At 48.5% G+C, this 20,023-nt stretch overlaps 1 protein-coding gene across 1 annotated transcript in view; it reads left to right on the top strand.

Moving 5' to 3' along the window:
- Window positions 1–20,023, top strand: part of LOC135525491 (ninein-like) — a 56,247-nt gene that overhangs the window by 23,882 nt on the left and 12,342 nt on the right. Inside the window, exons 7-23 of the mRNA XM_064953163.1 lie at window positions 499–645; window positions 1,033–1,191; window positions 1,500–1,636; window positions 5,675–5,815; window positions 6,620–6,782; window positions 10,037–10,147; window positions 10,335–10,424; window positions 10,659–10,797; window positions 11,394–11,518; window positions 12,055–12,291; window positions 12,435–13,006; window positions 13,164–13,931; window positions 14,411–14,509; window positions 16,110–16,179; window positions 17,147–17,335; window positions 19,453–19,569; window positions 19,810–19,923. Of these exons, the coding sequence (XP_064809235.1) occupies window positions 499–645; window positions 1,033–1,191; window positions 1,500–1,636; window positions 5,675–5,815; window positions 6,620–6,782; window positions 10,037–10,147; window positions 10,335–10,424; window positions 10,659–10,797; window positions 11,394–11,518; window positions 12,055–12,291; window positions 12,435–13,006; window positions 13,164–13,931; window positions 14,411–14,509; window positions 16,110–16,179; window positions 17,147–17,335; window positions 19,453–19,569; window positions 19,810–19,923 (3,378 nt within the window). The remainder of the gene's footprint in view (window positions 1–498; window positions 646–1,032; window positions 1,192–1,499; window positions 1,637–5,674; window positions 5,816–6,619; window positions 6,783–10,036; window positions 10,148–10,334; window positions 10,425–10,658; window positions 10,798–11,393; window positions 11,519–12,054; window positions 12,292–12,434; window positions 13,007–13,163; window positions 13,932–14,410; window positions 14,510–16,109; window positions 16,180–17,146; window positions 17,336–19,452; window positions 19,570–19,809; window positions 19,924–20,023) is intronic.

Raw genomic sequence — 20,023 nt, 5'->3', positions numbered from 1 at the left:
TTCCTCCTCGACCCCTTCCTCCTCGATCCCTTCCTCTTGGCCCTAGACCCCTTCCTCCTCGACCCCTTCCTCCTCGACCCCTTCCTCCTCGATCCCTTCCTCTTGGCCCTAGACCCCTTCCTCCTAGACCCCTTCCTCCTAGACCCCTTCCTCCTAGACCCCTTCCTCCTCGACCCCTTCCTCCTCGACCCCTTCCTCCTCGACCCCTTCCTCTTGGCCCTCGACCCCTTCCTCCTCGACCCCTTCCTCCTCGACCCCTTCCTCTTGGCCCTCGACCCCTTCCTCCTCGACCCCTTCCTCCTCGACCCCTTCCTCTTTGCCCTAAACCCTTCCATGTTAGCAGATCTGTAAGGTATAAGTAATATGGTGGAGCCCCAGGGGAAAGGGTATGAAATGGCATCCTTTTCTCTAATGGAATAGGGTGCTATTTTGGACATATCCCAAGTGGAGGTCTGACGCTGGGAAATATTTCTGATGGTTGTTTATTTTTGTTTCCAGGTGACGGAGGATGTCCTCCAGGTTCTTAGTGGTGATGAGGTCATGAGCGTTCAGGCGTTTACTTCCTGGGTTCTGAACCAAGCCAAGCCCCCCACCCCGTCTGCCTCCACACCTTACAGGCAGCTCAAAAGACTACACTCCTCACAGGTACAGGTACATCTCAGGTCTAATTCCCATGTTGTGGCCTCCGTTCTGAACTTCTCTGACCGAAACATCACACCGTTTTTAACCGTGGATCTGCAGTATAATAAATTATGTTTTTATAAGGGCGTGCCTCACCTTCTAAGCCATGTTGTGTCCTGACATGGCTACTGTACCATCAAAGCCATATAGATACACTTGCCTCTGGTTAACATAGTTTGGGGATTTGTCTATTTTAAAAAAAATCAAAGAAAAAAAAAATGTTTTGTGGAGGAAATAATATTACAATTTCCTGTTTTGAGTCACTCATGAACGAACACACAAATGACCGAGTCGTCAATATATTTATTAGACAATTTGACCTTCCCCTTCTGTCCCTGTCCATCCTGACAGCCGTTTGATGAGACGGGTCGTAGGACCAGCTGTATGACCAGCTCCATCAGGATGTGTCTGTTCTCTACTCTGGACGATGGGACAGGGTCCACTCCTGCCGAGGATGTCCTGGATGCCTGGATGGAGGAAGGCATCGAGAACAGCCCTGAGATACTGCAGGTCACACCATTTTTTTTTTTTTAGCCTATCAGACCTCTGTTGAAAGAGTCTGTTCAGATACTTTGAGTGTTTTCTTAAGTCTACCCGGAGAGCTGGATGGGCGAGGTTTACCGTTTCCTGGTCTGTATGATATACTGCAGTACCCATAATGCTCTGTTTGGAACATAATGGTGTCCAGTCTCCATCCCAATACACAATGTAACTCTCACACTTGAGTTTTTTTTTTTTTTGTACACCTAAGTGTATTTATTTTTATCCCCTATTTCAAGGGCTTGATATGTTGACACTGAGTTATGTATGTTCTGTAGGCCTTGGAGTTTGACCCTGAGGGAAAAGTGAACCTCAGGGAGCTGACTGTGGCTCTGGAGAACGAGCTCCTCGTCACTAAGAATGGGATCCACCAGGCTGCACTGGCCAGCTTCAAGGCTGAGATCAGATACCTACTGTGAGTATGAGGAGATACCTACTGGTTAGCTTTAAGGCTGAGATCAGATACCTACTGTGAGTATGAGGAGATACCTACTGATTAGCTTTAAGGCTGAGATCAGAAACGTACTGTGAGTATGAGGAGATACCTACTGATTAGCTTTAAGGCTGAGATCAGAAACGTACTGGCCAGCTTTAAGGCTGAGATCAGAAACGTACCGGCCAGCTTTTAAGGCTGAGATCAGAAACGTACTGGCCAGCTTTAAGGCTGAGATCAGAAACGTACCGGCCAGCTTTAAGGCTGAGATCAGAAACGTACTGTGAGTATGAGGAGATACCTACTGTGAGTATGAGGAGATACCTACTGATTAGCTTTAAGGCTGAGATCAGAAACATACTGTGAGTATGAGGAGATACCTACTGTGAGTATGAGGAGATACCTACTGATTAGCTTTAAGGCTGAGATCAGAAACATACTGTGAGTATGAGGAGATACCTACTGTGAGTATGAGGAGATACCTACTGATTAGCTTTAAGGCTGAGATCAGAAACATACTGTGAGTATGAGGAGATACCTACTGTGAGTATGAGGAGATACCTACTGATTAGCTTTAAGGCTGAGATCAGAAACGTACTGGCCAGCTTTTAAGGCTGAGATCAGAAACGTACTGGCCAGCTTTAAGGCTGAGATCAGAAACGTACTGTGAGTATGAGGAGATACCTACTGGTTAGCTTTAAGGCTGAGATCAGAAACGTACTGTGAGTATGAGGAGATACCTACTGATTAGCTTTAAGGCTGAGATCAGAAACGTACCGGCCAGCTTTTAAGGCTGAGATCAGAAACGTACTGTGAGTATGAGGAGATTTTTACACTGGTGTTTAGGTTTGCAAAATGCCAGTAACGTCCCGAAAATGTCCTGGTTTTCCAGAAATGCCGATTTGGAAAATTCCCATAATCAGGAAAAGGCAGGAAATCTAAATTCCTCCAACGATTTCTGGAAATCCTGTCAATTTTGGAAAACTACCGGGATTTTCAAATCAAAGTGTATGGGTCGCGTACACACATTTCTGCAGATGTTATCGCAGGTGTAGTGAAATGCTTGTGTTCCCAGCTCCAACAGTGCAGTAGTATCTAACTAAATGCTTGTGTTCCCAGCTCCAACAGTGCAGTAGTATCTAACTAAATGCTTGTGTCCCCAGCTCCAACAGTGCAGTAGTATCTAACTAAATGCTTGTGTCCCCAGCTCCAACAGTGCAGTAGTATCTAACTAAATGCTTGTGTCCCCTAGCTCCAACAGTGCAGTAGTATCTGACTAAATGCTTGTGTCCCCAGCTCCAACAGTGCAGCAGTATCTAACTAAATGCTTGTGTTCCCAGCTCCAACAGTGCAGCAGTATCTAACTAAATGCTTGTGTTCCCGGCTCCAACAGTAGTATCTAACTAAATGCTTGTGTTCCCAGCTCCAACAGTGCAGTAATATCTAACTAAATGCTTGTGTTCCCAGCTCCAACAGTGCAGTAGTATCTAACTAAATGCTTGTGTCCCCTAGCTCCAACAGTGCAGTAATATCTAACTAAATGCTTGTGTTCCCAGCTCCAACAGTGCAGCAGTATCTAACTAAATGCTTGTGTCCCCTAGCTCCAACAGTGCAGTAGTATCTAACTAAATGCTTGTGTTCCCAGCTCCAACAGTGCAGTAGTATCTAACTAAATGCTTGTGTTCCGAGCTCCAACAGTGCAGTAGTATCTAACTAAATGCTTGTGCTCCCAGCTCCAACAGTGCAGTAGTATCTAACTAAATGCTTGTGTTCCCAGCTCCAACAGTGTAGTAGTATCTAACTAAATGCTTGTGTTCCCAGCTCCAACAGTGTAGTAGTATCTAACTAAATGCTTGTGCTCCTGGCTCCAACAGTGCAGTAGTATCTAACTAAATGCTTGTGCTCCTGGCTCCAACAGTGCAGTAGTATCTAACTAAATGCTTGTGTTCCCAGCTCCAACAGTGCAGTAGTATCTAACTAAATGCTTGTGTTCCCAGCTCCAACAGTGTAGTAGTATCTAACTAAATGCTTGTGTTCCCAGCTCCAACAGTGTAGTAGTATCTAACTAAATGCTTGTGTTCCCAGCTCCAACAGTGTAGTAGTATCTAACTAAATGCTTGTGCTCCTGGCTCCAACAGTGCAGTAGTATCTAACTAAATGCTTGTGCTCCTGGCTCCAACAGTGCAGTAGTATCTAACTAAATGCTTGTGTTCCCGGCTCCAACAGTGTAGTAGTATCTAACTAAATGCTTGTGTTCCCAGCTCCAACAGTGCAGTAGTATCTAACTAAATGCTTGTGTTCCCAGCTCCAACAGTGTAGTAGTATCTAACTAAATGCTTGTGTTCCCAGCTCCAACAGTGTAGTAGTATCTAACTAAATGCTTGTGTTCCCAGCTCCAACAGTGTAGTAGTATCTAACTAAATGCTTGTGTTCCCAGCTCCAACAGTGCAGCAGTATCTAACTAAATGCTTGTGTTCCCAGCTCCAACAGTGCAGCAGTATCTAACTAAATGCTTGTGTTCCCAGCTCCAACAGTGCAGCAGTATCTAACTAAATGCTTGTGTCCCCTAGCTCCAACAGTGCAGTAGTATCTAACTAAATGCTTGTGTTCCCAGCTCCAACAGTGCAGTAGTATCTAACTAAATGCTTGTGTTCCCAGCTCCAACAGTGCAGTAGTATCTAACTAAATGCTTGTGTTCCCAGCTCCAACAGTGCAGTAGTATCTAACTAAATGCTTGTGTTCCCAGCTCCAACAGTGTAGCAGTATCTAACTAAATGCTTGTGTTCCCAGCTCCAACAGTGCAGCAGTATCTAACTAAATGCTTGTGTCCCCAGCTCCAACAGTGTAGCAGTATCTAACTAAATGCTTGTGTTCCCAGCTCCAACAGTGCAGTAGTATCTAACTAAATGCTTGTGTTCCCAGCTCCAACAGTGCAGCAGTATCTAACTAAATGCTTGTGTTCCCAGCTCCAACAGTGCAGCAGTATCTAACTAAATGCTTGTGTCCCCTAGCTCCAACAGTGCAGTAGTATCTAACTAAATGCTTGTGTTCCCAGCTCCAACAGTGCAGTAGTATCTAACTAAATGCTTGTGTTCCCAGCTCCAACAGTGCAGTAGTATCTAACTAAATGCTTGTGTTCCTAGCTCCAACAGTGCAGTAGTATCTAACTAAATGCTTGTGTTCCCAGCTCCAACAGTGCAGCAGTATCTAACTAAATGCTTGTGTTCCTAGCTCCAACAGTGCAGTAGTATCTAACTAAATGCTTGTGTTCCCAGCTCCAACAGTGCAGCAGTATCTAACTAAATGCTTGTGTTCCCAGCTCCAACAGTGTAGCAGTATCTAACTAAATGCTTGTGTTCCCAGCTCCAACAGTGCAGTAGTATCTAACTAAATGCTTGTGTTCCTAGCTCCAACAGTGCAGCAGTATCTAACTAAATGCTTGTGTCCCCAGCTCCAACAGTGCAGTAGTATCTAACTAAATGCTTGTGTTCCTAGCTCCAACAGTGCAGCAGTATCTAACTAAATGCTTGTGTCCCCTAGCTCCAACAGTACAGTAATATCTAACTAAATGCTTGTGTTCCCAGCTCCAACAGTGCAGCAGTATCTAACTAAATGCTTGTGTCCCCAGCTCCAACAGTGCAGTAGTATCTAACTAAATGCTTGTGTTCCCAGCTCCAACAGTGCAGTAATAATATTTTTAATGGTTAATTTTGCAGCCCTATTGCTTATAAACAATAGACATACTGGAATACACATGTCCACACAGATGCACCATAATCAGACGCTTACTGTGACCAGTAGAAATCTACACTGCTCCTAATCTGAGTGGAATATAAAGACAGTTTATCTGTCTCCTAGGTTCATGTCATTCAAAATAGTAGATCAGTGTTGGAGTTAGATCTTTTGATTAACTTACCGATTTTTGTTTTTCAGGGAGAACGTTTCCTCGGGATCAGTTATGACGTAACACTAGGTTTTGTAACATTCTAAATGGTTGTACCGTGTCTCCCCCCCCCCCAGCGAGCGTGTTGATCACGAACGCAGAGAGAAAGAGAAGATTCGCTCTGACCTGGACAAAGCCGAGAAGTTAAAAACCCAACTGGCTGCTGAGGTGGACGAGCATCACTCTGCCATCGAACGCATGAATGACCTCAACCTCAGGTAATGTTTCCGTGACCTCAACCTGGGGTAATGTTTCCGTGACCTCAACCTGGGGTAATGTTTCCGTGACCTCAACCTCGGGGTAATGTTTCCGTGACCTCAACCTGAGGTAATGTTTCCGTGACCTCAACCTGAGGTAATGTTTCCGTGACCTCAACCTGAGGTAATGTTTCCGTGACCTCAACCTGGGGTAATGTTTCCGTGACCTCAACCTGGGGTAATGTTTCCGTGACCTCAACCTCGGGGTAATGTTTCCGTGATCTCAACCTCGGGGTAATGTTTCCGTGACCTCTTCGACCCATTCATTCATTGATGGCTGTTGTTTTTAATTTGTATTGTATGTATGGTACTTGTAACCTGGCAATGTCTTTCTTAAATTCCCCTGAGGGGATAAATTAAGATTTTGTACATAAAGTTGAATCGAATGGGACCTCTTGAGTGGCACAGCGGTCTAAGGCACTGCATCGCAGTGTTATGGCGTCATTACCGGACGTCCCATTGACCCAGCGTCGACCGGGTTAGGGGAGGGGTTTGCAGGCTGACAGCGGTCATCAGTTGAACTGTGTTTCCTCCGACAACCTTGGTGCATCTGGCTTCCGGGTTAAGCGAGCGGGTGTTATGTTTCGGAGGATGCATGACTCGACCTTCGCCTCTCCGGAGCCCGTTGGCGAGTTGCAGCGATGAGACGAGATCGTAATCACGAAAAGGGGGTAGAAATGACAGCAAAATAAATTGGGATGAATCTAAGGAATGGAGTCGAAATGAAATTTAATGTTTTCCCCTCCCCCTGTGTTTGTTCTGCAGGAAGCTGGAGCAGGAACACAGGGAGAAGCTGGTGTCTGTCAGGTCAGAGCTCATTAAAGAGATGGACCAGATTCAGCAGCAGAAAGAGAAACTGGAGGCAGAGATGGAGAAGATCAGAGACGACGAGACCTTCCTCAGAGACCACCTCTCACTTACTGTCAAGGTAACCAACACAGACCACCACTCACTCATGGTCACAGTAACTAACACAGACAACCTAACACTCGCTCACTGTCACGGTAACTAACACAGACCACATCTCACTCCCTCACGGTAACTAACATCCAATAAGGATCTATCATGGTCCAAACACACAAACATACTCGTGATGAGAGCACGACAGCACCTATTCCCCGTCAGGAGGCTGAAAAGATTTTGCACGGCCCCTTAAATCCTCATAGAGTTCAACAGCTGCACCATTGAGAGCATCTTGACTGGCTGCATCACCGCCTGGTACTGAAAGGCAGCCCACTGCAAGGCGCGACCGATGGTGATCATGGCCCAGTACATCACTGGGGCCCAAGTTCCCATGCCATCCAAGACTTCTATACCAGGGGGTGTCAGAGGAAGGTACAAAACTAATTCAGACTCCAGCCACCCAATAAATAGACTGTCTGGAACCAACAGGACCCTGAACACCTTCTACACTATAGCCATGACACTGCTACAATGACACACACTACATACACCCACTCCACGTAACATGTCCTATGCATGCATACAGACGCCACATTTACCCACACGTTGTTGCTGCTGCTGCTCTGTCTATCCTGTTGCCCAGTCACTTCACCCCTACCTATATGTACAGTTGAAGTCAGAAGTTTACACTCACCTGAGCCAAATACATTCAAACTCCTTTTTTTCACTATTCCTGACATTTAATCCTAGTAAAAATTCCCTGTCTTAGTTCAGTGAGGATCCCCACTTTATTTTAAGAATGTGAAAATGTCAGAATAATAGTAGAGAGAATTATTTCAGCTTTTATTTCTTTCATCACATTCCCAGTAGGTCAGAAGTTTACATACACTCAATTAGTATTTGGTAGCGTTGCCTTTAAATTGTTTAACTTTGGGTCAATTTTTTTGCGTTAGCCTTCCATTAGCTTCCCACAATAAGTTGGGTGAATTTTGGCCCATTCCTCCTGACAGAACTGGTGTAACTGAGTCAGGTTTGTTTGCCTCCTTGCTTTTTCAGTTCTGCCCACAAATGTTCTATAAGATTGAGGTCGGGGCTTTGTGATGGCCACTCCAATACCTTAACTTTGTTGTCCTTAAAGCCATTTTGCCTCAACTTTGGAAGTATGCTTGGGGTCATTGTCCATTTGGAAGACCCATTTGCGACCAAGCTTTAACTTCCTGACTGATGTCTTGAGATGTTGCTTAAATATATCCACATAATTTTCCACCCTCATGATGCTATCTATTTTGTGAAGTGCACCAGTCCCGTCTGCAGCAAAGCACCCCGACAACATGATGCTGCCACCCCCATGCTTCACGGATGGGATGGTGTTCTTTGGCTTGCAAATCTCCCCCTTTTTCGTCCAAACATAACAATGGTCATTATGGCCAAACAGTTCTATTTTTGTTTCATCAGACCAGAGGACATTTCTCCAAAAAGTACCATCTTTGTCCCCATGTGCTGTTGCAAACCGTAGTCAGCAGTTTTGGAGCAGTGGCTTCTTTCTTGCTGAGCGGCCTTTCAGGTTGTGTGGATATATATACTTATGTACCTGTTTCCTCCAGCATCTTCACAAGGTCCTTTGCTGTTCTGAGATTGATTTGCACTGTTCGCATCAAAGTACATTCATCTCTAGGAGACAGAGCGTCTCCTTCCTGAGCGGTATGACTGCTGCGTGGTCCCATGGTGTTTATACTTGCGTAGTATTGTTTGTACAGATGGTGGTACCTTCAGGTGGTTGGAAACTGCTCCCAAGGATGAACCAGACTTGTGGAAATCTAAAAATACATTTGAGGTTTTGGCTGATTTCTTTTGTTTTTTCCATGATGTCAAGCAAAAAGAGTCACTGATTGTGAAGGTAGGCCTTGAAGTACATCCACAGGTTCACCTCCAATTGACTCAAATGACGTCAATTGGCCTATCAGAAGCTTCTAAAGCCATGACATCATTTTCTGGAATTTTCCAAGCTGTTTAAAGCCACAGTTAACTTGGTGTATGTAAACATCTGACCCACTGGAATTGTGATACAGTGAATTATAAGTTAAATAATCTGTCTGTAAACAATTGTTGGAAAAATTACTTTTCATGCACAAAGTAGATGTCCTAACCGACTTGCCAAAACTATAGTGTTTGGATGGATTGAAAAACCAGTTTTAATGACGCCAACCTAAGTGTATGTAAACTTCAAAATTCAACTGTACATGTATACCTCAATTACCGCACAACAACTCAGTGCTGGTACTTCCTGTATATAGCCGTGGAATTAGCTGGTACTTCCTGTATATAGCCGTGGAATTAGCTGGTACTTCCTGTATATAGCCGTGGCATGAGCTGGTACTTCCTGTATATAGCCGTGGCATGAGCTGGTACTTCATGTATATAGCCGTGGCATGAGCTGGTACTTCCTGTATATAGCCGTGGCATGAGCTGGTACTTCCTGTATATAGCCCGTGGCATGAGCTGGTACTTCCTGTATATAGCCCGTGGCATGAGCTGGTACTTCCTGTATATAGCCCGTGGCATGAGCTGGTACTTCCTGTATATAGCCGTGGCATGAGCTGGTACTTCCTGTATATAGCCCGTGGCATGAGCTGGTACTTCCTGTATATAGCCCGTGGCATGAGCTGGTACTTCCATAATGGCATGAGCTGGTACTTTTATATAGCCGTGGCATGAGCTGGTACTTCCTGTATATAGCCCGTGGCATGAGCTGGTACTTCCTGTATATAGCCGTGGCATGAGCTGGTACTTCCTGTATATAGCCGTGGCATTAGCTGGTACTTCCTGTATATAGCCGTGGCATTAGCTGGTACTTCCTGTATATAGCCGTGGCATTAGCTGGTACTTCCTGTATATAGCCGTGGCATTAGCTGGTACTTCCTGTATATAGCCGTGGCATTACTTGGTACTTCCTGTATATAGCCGTGGCATTTGCTGGTACTTCCTGTATATAGCCATGGCATTGTTTTTAAAACTTTCCATCGTTGGCAAAGCACCCGTAAGTAAGCATTTCACTGTTAGTCTACACTTGTTGTTTGCTAAATATGTGACAACAAATATACACATTTTATTTGAACCCTCACGGTTAACCCTCACAGCTCACGGTTAACCCTCACGGTTAACCCTAACGGCTCACGGTTAACCCTCACGGCTCAAGGCTCACGGTTAACCCTCACGGCTCAAGGCTCACGGTTAATCCTCACGGTTAACCCTCACGGTTAACCCTCTCTCTAACTTCAGGAAAGTAGGTGTCTGGAGATGGAGCTGCTGGTCAGCACTGAGAAACTGTTGACGGCAGAAAGCCAAGTCAGGGAACTGCAGAAGAACCTGGATAACATCCTGAAGGAGAAGGTAAAGACCTTTTCTCTCCTGCAGTTTTGTGTATTGACATTAACTGCTTTCGGGACTAGCAGTCGCAAAGGGCCCCATTTCAATAATATACATGTTACTGTAGTAGATGTCCATAGTAATCTCACACATTTTTCAGTTCTGCCTTATGGAATGAGACTCTGTCTGTAAGAAGTTCTGTTTTCCTCAGTTTGGGGACCTGGACCCGGGCAGTGCAGAGTTCTTCCTACAGGAGGAGCGTCTCGGACGGCTCCGCAGCAGCTATGAAGAACAGTGCCGGGTAAGCAGGGGCAAGCCGGAGCACGCCGAGGCAGGGGCACGCCGGGGCACGCCAAGGCAGGGGCGGGTAATAGGTCTCACTGGAACCAATCCATCAATTAATCATTAAAACTATTGTCAATCCATCAACTAACTGTAAACATACTACTTCAGAGGTAGGTTGCCTATTTATTAAAAAATAACAATAATAATATTTATTTTGACAGATTTTTATTGTGGATGTGTTTTGAGACAGGAGCTACAGGATCGTATTGACGAGCTTCAAGCAGAACTGCAGGAGTACCACGACTTGGGCCGAACCCCTCAGCCCTGTCTCAAACCCTCGCTCTCCGAGGAGCTGGGCAGTACGAGTCCTGGCATGGAGTCAGACCCAGGTACATTGAAGCAGAACGTGGGGGGGGTAGGTTCCGTCCCGTCCCAAATGGCACCTTATTACCTATGTAGTGCACGTCTATAGGTCCTTTTCAGATGTCCAGATGCCCTGCAATCGTCTACTCTGAAGGTCATAGGGCATGTCAGGGGACTTTCAGAGTAGACGTTTGCAGGGCATCTGAAGGTCGTAGAGATGCTGCTTGAGCAAGGCAAGATGTTGAGTTGTTCATCTTGATCACGTAAATACTAGTTATTTGGATGTTATTTGGATGCAAGGAGTTTTTTTTTGTTGTAGATCAGTGATTTTGCCCAGTACAACAGCTATGTAGTCAAACACATTGAGTAGCTAAAGAACATGAGAGCTTGTTAGTAGTTCCTTCCTCACCTGTCTGTTTGCCAGTACAGCCAGAAGAGGACTGGTCATCCCTCTGAGCCTGGTTCCCCTCTAGGTTTCCTTCCTTCGAGGGAGTTTATCCTGGCCCCTGTACATCTGCGTTGCTTGTTTGAGGTTTTATGCCGGGTATCTGTAAAAAAACAAAAAACAACAACTTTGTGACAACTGCTGATGGGGAGAAAAAATGCATTTGATTGTCCTCAGGCCTGGGCTTGGAGGAGGGCCAGCCATTGTTCAACATGAGTCTGGAGGCAGAGATGATGCTGGAGAGGCTGAAAGAGAAGCACCTCCAAGAGATGGAGGAGCTACAGGCTCAGCTGGAGAGCAAGGTGACACTTAAATATCTAGCCACGCTTCCACAGAATTTGCTAAACAATCCATATTTCACTGTGCCATGTTTACTTTATCGGAGACGGATTGTGTGTAGCTAGATGGGGCAGTCCCCACTCCTTTATCGGAGACAGATTTGGTATAGCTAGATGGGGCACTCCCCACTCCTTTATCGGAGACAGATTGGGTGTAGCTAGATGGGGCACTCCCCACTCCTTTATCGGAGACAGATTGGGTGTAGCTAGATGGGGCACTCCCCACTCCTTTATCGGAGACAGCTTGGGTGTAGCTAGATGGGGCACTCCCCACTCCTTTATCGGAGACAGCTTGGGTGTAGCTAGATGGGGCACTCCCCACTCCTTTATCGGAGACAGATTGGGTGTAGCTAGATGGGGCACTCCCCACTCCTTTATTGGCGACTGTGTGTGTGTGTGTGTACGCCAGGGTCAGCGGCTCTAACCACAAACCTGGGCCACATAGACCACACTGCATTGTTTTGTTCTGCTGAATATGATTTATCCCCGTGCCATTACAGGTGAGTGAATTTGACCAGAAGGTGGAGGAGCAGAAGACGGACCTGGAGACCCAGAAGGCAGCCTTGTCTCTGCACTACATGGAGGAGATCCAGGCTCTACACGGTGAGATGTCCAGCAGCCAGAATAGAGCCCTGGAGCTCCAGGCCCAGCTAGAGCAGGCAGAGGAGGAGCGGGCTGGCTTGGAGCAGAGGCAGGCTGGGGAGATGGATGAGCTGGAGCAACAGCAAGAGGAGGAAGTGAGTAGAGGACTGTGTGACCCAGTTGGTTAAAGCATGGCACTTGTGGGGAATCATGTGTTCGATTCTTGCTGGGGCCACCCATATAAAATGTATTCGCTCAGTGATAAGTCTGGTAAATGGCGTATATTTCATTATATTAGGTGAGCAGCCTGGAGCAGCAGCTCCTGGAGGCCCGCACCCAGGCTGCCACCCTGGATGAGCAGCTCCTGGAGGCCCGCACCCAGGCTGCCTCCCTGGACGAGCAGCTCCTGGAGGCCCGCACCCAGGCTGCCTCCCTGGGGGAGCAGCTCCTGGAGGCCCGCACCCAGGCTGCCTCCCTGGATGAGCAGCTCCTGGAGGCCCGCACCCAGGCTGCCTCCCTGGATGAGCAGCTCCTGGAGGCCCGCACCCAGGCTGCCTCCCTGGATGAGCAGCTCCTGGAGGCCCGCACCCAGGCTGCCTCCCTGGACGAGCAGCTCCTGGAGGCCCGCACCCAGGCTGCCTCCCTGGACGAGCAGCTCCTGGAGGCCCGCACCCAGGCTGCCTCCCTGGACGAGCAGCTCCTGGAGGCCCGCACCCAGGCTGCCTCCCTGGACGAGCAGCTCCTGGAGGCCCGCACCCAGGCTGCCTCCCTGGACACAGAGATGCAGGAGCTAAGGAAACTACATGCCGCGGAACTCAACAAGCTGGACGAGGAGCACAAAGAGAACCTTTTGACCAGGATGGAAGAAGACTCATGGAGGAGAGGGGGGGAAACTACAGGCTGGGGAGGAGGTGGAGATGAGACTCGGAGGTGGAGATGAGGCTGGGATAGAGAGAGAGAGCTGGCAGCAGAGCCACGCAGGAGGAGTAGAGGAGGTGGAGGAGTGGGAGAGGGAGAAGCTGGAGTTGCAGCAGAGCCACGAGGAGACAGTGAAGGCTGGGATAGAGGAGGTGGAGATGAGACTCATGGAGGAGAGGGAGAGGGAGAAGCTGGAGTTGCAGCAGAGCCACGAGGAGACAGTGAAGGCTGGGATAGAGGAGGTGGAGATGAGACTCATGGAGGAGAGGGAGAGGGAGAAGCTGGAGTTGCAGCAGAGCCACGAGGAGACAGTGAAGGCTGGGATGGGAGAGGAGGTGGAGATGAGACTCATGGAGGAGAGGGAGAGGGAGAAGCTGGAGTTGCAGCAGAGCCACGAGGAGACAGTGAAGGCTGGGATAGAGGAGGTGGAGATGAGACTCATGGAGGAGTGGGAGAGGGAGAAGGCTCAGTTGAACAAGCAGAGTAACGAGTCACTGCAGACCATGTTAGAGGAGGCGATGTTACGACTAGTCAAGGAGCAGCAGAACAGGGAGGCCAGGCTCACTGAGCAGTGGGAGCTGGAACGAGCTCGGCTTCAGCAGTGTCGTGAGGCGGCTCTCCTCACCAGGTTAGCCGAGGAGCGCCTGAAGCAGCGGGAGGAGACTGAGAGGAGGCTGAGGGAGGACTGGGACAGGGAGAGACTCCAGCTGGAGGAGGAATATGAGGGGGTGTTTCAGGAGCGGCTGCAGGAGGAGAGGCAGAGCCTAAAGGAGGCCCACAGACGGGCCATGCAGGAACTGAGTGCCAAAAACCATGAGGAGAGGGAACAGCTCAGCAGTCTACTGGATAAACTGCGGGAGGACATCGCTGAGGAGAGGTAAGACTGTCTAATTAAATCTGCTTATAAACAATTTCCTTTGTTACATTGTTTAGGGTTTATGTCCCAGCATTGACTATTTGTCCATTACAAACCTGCATTCTTGATAAAAACCTTACGCATGTTTACTTAATGTCAGTGTTGTAGTAGTAGAGACTTGTCGAGAGACCACATAGTGAGTGTCTCGGTCTTGTCTCTGTGTCGGATACATTTGTACTTGGCTCGTTCTCGGACAGTGTGGTCATTTCTTCCCGGGACTAACAACGTAAAAAGGTCATTGTCAGCGCATGAAACCGCTTCGCCAGGCTATATATATAAAAATCATTGAAGTAGTTTGCAATATCAGTTGGTTTTGTAATGAAACATGCTGCTGAGTTTGCCTTTTTGCCCCAAATTTCCTTTAAGCTCCACAGCTTTTTTACTTTGTTTCATAGTACAGATCTTCTGTTCCTGACTTTGTTTTCCTCTGTTGGCTGTAGGCGTGAGGTGGGTCGCCTAGTAGAGGAGAACCTTTTACTCACACAGAAGATGTCAACGCTGAAGGAAGAGTCCCTGAAAGACAGCCAGAAGGAGATGCTGTGAGAAACCTCATGTTCATGGTCATCAGTTTCCTGCTCCTGAGGACCATTTTTAATTCAATTACCGTAGCAATCTTCCCTGGTGTAGTGGAGGTTAAACACAAGTAAATGCAGATTACTCACCTTTTGCCCCAAAAAATGCATTGGAAGTATAGGGAGCACAACTTTCTTCACTAACTGCCGATCAGAGTTTATCCACTTTTTTTTTTAAACCTCTAGGGGCTGTGGGACCGTAGTGTCCCACCTGGCCAACATCCAGTGAAATTGTGTTATACATCGGTTTAAAGATTAACTTCTTGTTTATCCAACCATGATGTCAGATTTCAAAAAGGCTTTACGGCGAAAGCAAACCATGCGATTATTTGAGAACAGCGCCCAGCTTACAAAACATTAACTTTTTAAATTTTTTATTTTACGTTTATTTAACTAGGCAAGTCAGTTAAGAACAAATTCTTATTTTCAATGATGGCCTAGGAACAGTGGGTTAAGAGCCTGTTCAGGGGCAGAACAACAGATTTGTACCTTGTCAGCTCGGGGGTTTGAACTTGACACTTTCCGGTTACTAGTCCAACGCTCTAACCACTACGCTACCCTTCCGTCCCCATTACAAACAGTAGAGGAGTTACAAAGTCAGAAATAGCGATAAAATGTATCAAAGATTTCAAAGATTTGATGATCTTCATATGGTTGCACTCACAAGACTCCCGTTGAAATGTTTGTTTTGTTCGATAAAGTCCCTCCAAAAAACCTCTGTTTTGTTCTCGTTTTGTTTAGTAATTCACAGGCTCAAAGGCAGTCAAAACAGGCAGGTGAAAAATCCGAAAAGTATCAGTAAAGTTTGTAGAAACATGTCAAACAATGTTTATAATCAATCCTCAGGTTGTTTTTAGTCATAATAATCAATAATATTTAAACCGGACAAAAGCATCGTCAATTTAAAAGGAAAACAAGAAATGCTCGCTCTTGGTCGCGCGCATGAAAAACCTCTGGGACACTGCAGTGTCCACTCACTCAGACTGGTCTTACTCCATCATTTTTCAGAATACAAGCCTGAAACAATTTCTAAAGACTGTTGACATCTAGTGGAAGCCATAGGAAGTGCAATTTGAATCCTAAGTCAATGGAATCCGTATAGGCAGTCAATGGAAAACTACAAACATAAAACCATCCAGGAAGTTTTTTTTACTGCCATTTCAGTTCTGTTATACTCAGACATTATTTTAACAGTTTTAGAAACTTTGGAGTGTTTTCTATCCAAATCTACCAATTATATGCATATCCTAGCTTCTGGGCCTGAGTAGCAGGCAGTTTAGGACACGCTTTTCATCCGGAGGTGAAAATACTGCCCCCTACCCTAGTGAGGTTAACCACTACATCACTACTAGCACTTACACACCTGATTCAACTTATCAAGCCTTTGATTAGTGGAATGAGCAGTTGTGTTAGTGCTCGGGCAACAACTCAAATATGTACCACTAAGTCCCCAGGACCAGGACTGAAACACTGATGTAGAGTATCGAAGCCCCGTAGTATGGTACAATTTATATTTTACATTTCATTGGGTCGTTGAACTTGCACTTTTCTTCTCCCCCGATCTTAGCTTCAAACTGGAGCATTTCAGGAAGGAGAAGATTTCTGCGCAAAAGAAGGCAGAGAGTTTCAAGAGAAAGGTAGGGTGGGAGTTTCACGAGACGGGTAGGGTGGGAGTTTCACGAGACGGGTAGGGTGGGAGTTTCACGAGACGGGTAGGGTGGGAGACGGGTAGGGCTGGCGTTTGGGAGTTTTAGGGCGGGCGTTTCAAGAGACGGGTAGGGCGGGAGTTTCACGAGACGGGTAGGGCGGGAGTTTCACGAGACGGGTAGGGCGGGAGTTTCACGAGACGGGTAGGGCGGGAGTTTCACGAGACGGGTAGGGCGGGAGTTTCACGAGACGGGTAGGGCGGGGGTTTCACGAGACGGGTAGGGCGGGAGTTTCACGAGACGGGTAGGGCGGGGGTTTCACGAGACGGGTAGGGCGGGAGTTTCACGAGACGGGTAGGGCGGGGGCGGGTAGGGCGGGAGTTTCACACGAGGGCGGGGACGGGTAGGGCGGGGTTTCACGGCGGGGGTTTCAGGGCGGGGTTTCACGAGACGGGTAGGGGCGGGGGGCGGGGGTTTCACGAGACGGGCAGGGCGGGGGTTTCACGAGACGGGCAGGGCGGGGGTTTCACGAGACGGGCAGGGCGGGGGTTTCACGAGACGGGCAGGGCGGGGCGAGACGGGCAGGGGGGGGTTTCACGAGACGGGCACGGGCAGAGACGGGCAGGGCGGGGGTTTCACGAGACGGGCAGGGCGGGAGGTTCACGAGACGGGCAGGGCGGGAGTAAACCAACTGACTTTATTAGCGATATTAATGTTAACCTTTGACCTTGGTTCTAGGGGCTGTGCATTGCACTTAAGACCGTTGTTCCTTTGTGCTAACACGGGCAATACATGGCAACTCTAATAAATCTAGATCGGTGTGAGAAACATGCTATTTTTCTCTATATAGTGAACTACTTTTGACCAGGGAATAGGGTGCAGGCCCTGGTTACAAAGTAGTGCGCTATATAGGGTTCCATTTGGGACGACCCCTAAATCTGCCCCCCCCTCCCCGTAGATCTCAGTGCTTCGTCTCCGCAGTCAGCAGCTGGAGGATGAGAACGGGCTTCTGTCGGAGAAGAACGCCCAGAATGCAGCAGGAGTGGAGGCGTTGAGCCAACAGCTGGGGGAACTGCTCAGACAGAGTGAGAGACATGAAGCTGTCAGAGACCAGCAACGCACCGTACCGGAGGATGAGAGGATGAAGGTAGATGATGAGTAGGTGGATGGTTCAGGATTTTGGCAGTGAAGCCCTTATCAACTTCCCAGAGTCGGGTGAAGTCGTGGCAAACTCAGTCCCGGGGGGGAGGGGTCTGACTGTTGGCTCTGGGGGAGGGGTCTGACTGTTGGCTCTGGGGGAGGGGTCTGACTGTTGGCTCTGGGGGAGGGGTCTGACTGTTGGATCTGGGGGAGGGGTCTGACTGTTGGATCTGGGGGGAGGGGTCTGACTGTTGGCTCTGGGGGGAGGGGTCTGACTGTTGGCTCTGGGGGAGGGGTCTGACTGTTGGCTCTGGGGGAGGGGTCTGACTGTTGGCTCTGGGGGAGGGGTCTGACTGTTGGCTCTGGGGGAGGGGTCTGACTGTTGGCTCCGGGGGTCTGACTGTTGGGGGGGGTCTGACTGTTGGCTCTGGGGGAGGGGTCTGACTGTTGGCTCTGGGGGAGGGGTCTGACTGTTGGCTCTGGGGGAGGGGTCTGACTGTTGGCTCTGGGGGGGGGGTCTGACTGTTGGCTCGGGGGGGGAGGGGTCTGACTGTTGGCTCTGGGGGGAGGGGTCTGACTGTCGGCTCTGGGGGGAGGGGTCTGACTGTCGGCTCTGGGGGGGAGGGGTCTGACTGGCTCGGCTCTGGGGGAGGGGTCTGACTGTCGGCTCTGGGGGGAGGGGTCTGACTGTCGGCTCTGGGGGAGGGGTCTGACTGTTGGCTCTGGGGGAGGGGTCTGACTGTCGGCTCTGGGGGGAGGGGTCTGACTGTTGGCTCCGGGGGGGTCTGACTGTTGGCTCCGGGGGGGGTCTGACTGTTGGCTCCGGGGGTTGGGGAGGGCGTCTGACTGTTGGCTCCGGGGGACTGGGCTCCGGGGGGTCTGACTGTTGGCTCCGGGGGGGGGGTCTGACTGCTGGCTCCGGGGGGGGGGGTTGGCTCCGGGGGGGGGTCTGACTGTTGGCTCCGGGGGGAGGGGGACTGTTGGCTCGGTCTGCGTGGCTCCGGGGGAGTGATGTCTGAGTCCAGTGTGAAAGAAGTTAGAAGTAGGTTATTAACAAGCAAATGCTTATCTAGAGTAAAACATGGTACGAGTCCATCTCACTCTGGGGAAGTTGATCAAGTACTTCATTGATAATATCCCCAAACTATCCCTTTAAGGCTTTTGATTGTACTCATAACCTGTTTCTTAATTCATCTTTGCTCGATTCCTCCTTGTTCCTCTTCATCCAAAAATACATTGGACAAGATAACATTTCTCTGCTCTCTGGTTTTCCTCTCCGATCCGTTTTAAGGAGGAAATGAGGATAGAGGACTGGATAAATAGGACCCCAATCGCTTGTTCTCTAACACCTTGTTCTCCTGTATCAGATGGCAGTGTGTGTGACTGCCCTGGAGGCGGAGCTAGCCAACGCTGTGGAAGGGACTGTACTACTATTGGCTAACGACTTGTTCTCCTGTATCAGATGGCAGTGTGTGTGACTGCCCTGGAGGCGGAGCTAGCCAACGCTGTGGAAGGGACTGTACTACTATTGGCTAACGACTTGTTCTCCTGTATCAGATGGCAGTGTGTGTGACTGCCCTGGAGGCGGAGCTAGCCAACGCTGTGGAAGGGACTGTACTACTATTGGCTAATGACTTGTTCTCCTGTATCAGATGGCAGTGTGTGTGACTGCCCTGGAGGCGGAGCTAGCCAACGCTGTGGAAGGGACTGTACTACTATTGGCTAATGACTTGTTCTCCTGTATCAGATGGCAGTGTGTGTGACTGCCCTGGAGGCGGAGCTAGCCAACGCTGTGGAAGGGACTGTACTACTATTGGCTAATGACTTGTTCTCCTGTATCAGATGGCAGTGTGTGTGACTGCCCTGGAGGCGGAGCTAGCCAACGCTGTGGAAGGGACTGTACTACTATTGGCTAATGACTTGTTCTCCTGTATCAGATGGCAGTGTGTGTGACTGCCCTGGAGGCGGAGCTAGCCAATGCTGTGGAAGGGACTGTACTATTGGCTAATGACTTGTTCTCCTGTATCAGATGGCAGTGTGTGTGACTGCCCTGGAGGCGGAGCTAGCCAACGCTGTGGAAGGGACTGTACTACTATTGGCTAACGACTTGTTCTCCTGTATCAGATGGCAGTGTTTGTGACTGCCCTGGAGGCGGAGCTAACCAACGCTGTGGAAGGGACTGTACTTCTCGAGGAGGGCAAGGCCCAGCTGGTGCTACAACTCAATACCCTCAGAGATGAGGTGAGATGTGAGCAGATGATAAACATTGTGTAGTAAAAATCAAATATAATTTAACTCACTAATTTTTTAAAATTTGTATTAAACTTTTATTTATCCAGGCTAGTTTAGTATTTTGCAAGAGAGACCTACTTGCAGTTTCTGTATATTTATATACAGTATGTTACAGGGTTTTCGGTACATTATGGTTAAATTGGTTATACGGTACATTGAACCACTCTTCTACACTGTGTCCACCTGTAGGTCGCTAAGATGGGGGCTGTAGAGGGCCGGCTCTCCTCCCTCCTGCAGGAGCGCAAGGCTTTGGAAAAACAAACCCAGGGATTACGTAACCAGCTCGCCAAGTCTCAGGAGAGGGTAAGGATGCTCTGTTCAGTCTGGGCAACCTTTTACACAGCCTGGCCAATAGTAGTGCACTGTTGTAGGGAATAGAGGGTGCCTTTTGGGACATACCCTC

The sequence above is a fragment of the Oncorhynchus masou genome, chromosome 32 (genome assembly GCF_036934945.1).
Source record: "Oncorhynchus masou masou isolate Uvic2021 chromosome 32, UVic_Omas_1.1, whole genome shotgun sequence".
NCBI classification, from domain to species: Eukaryota; Metazoa; Chordata; class Actinopteri; order Salmoniformes; family Salmonidae; genus Oncorhynchus; species Oncorhynchus masou.
Note: the sequence above shows the minus strand (reverse complement) of the source record. Positions and strands in the feature narration are given on the sequence as shown.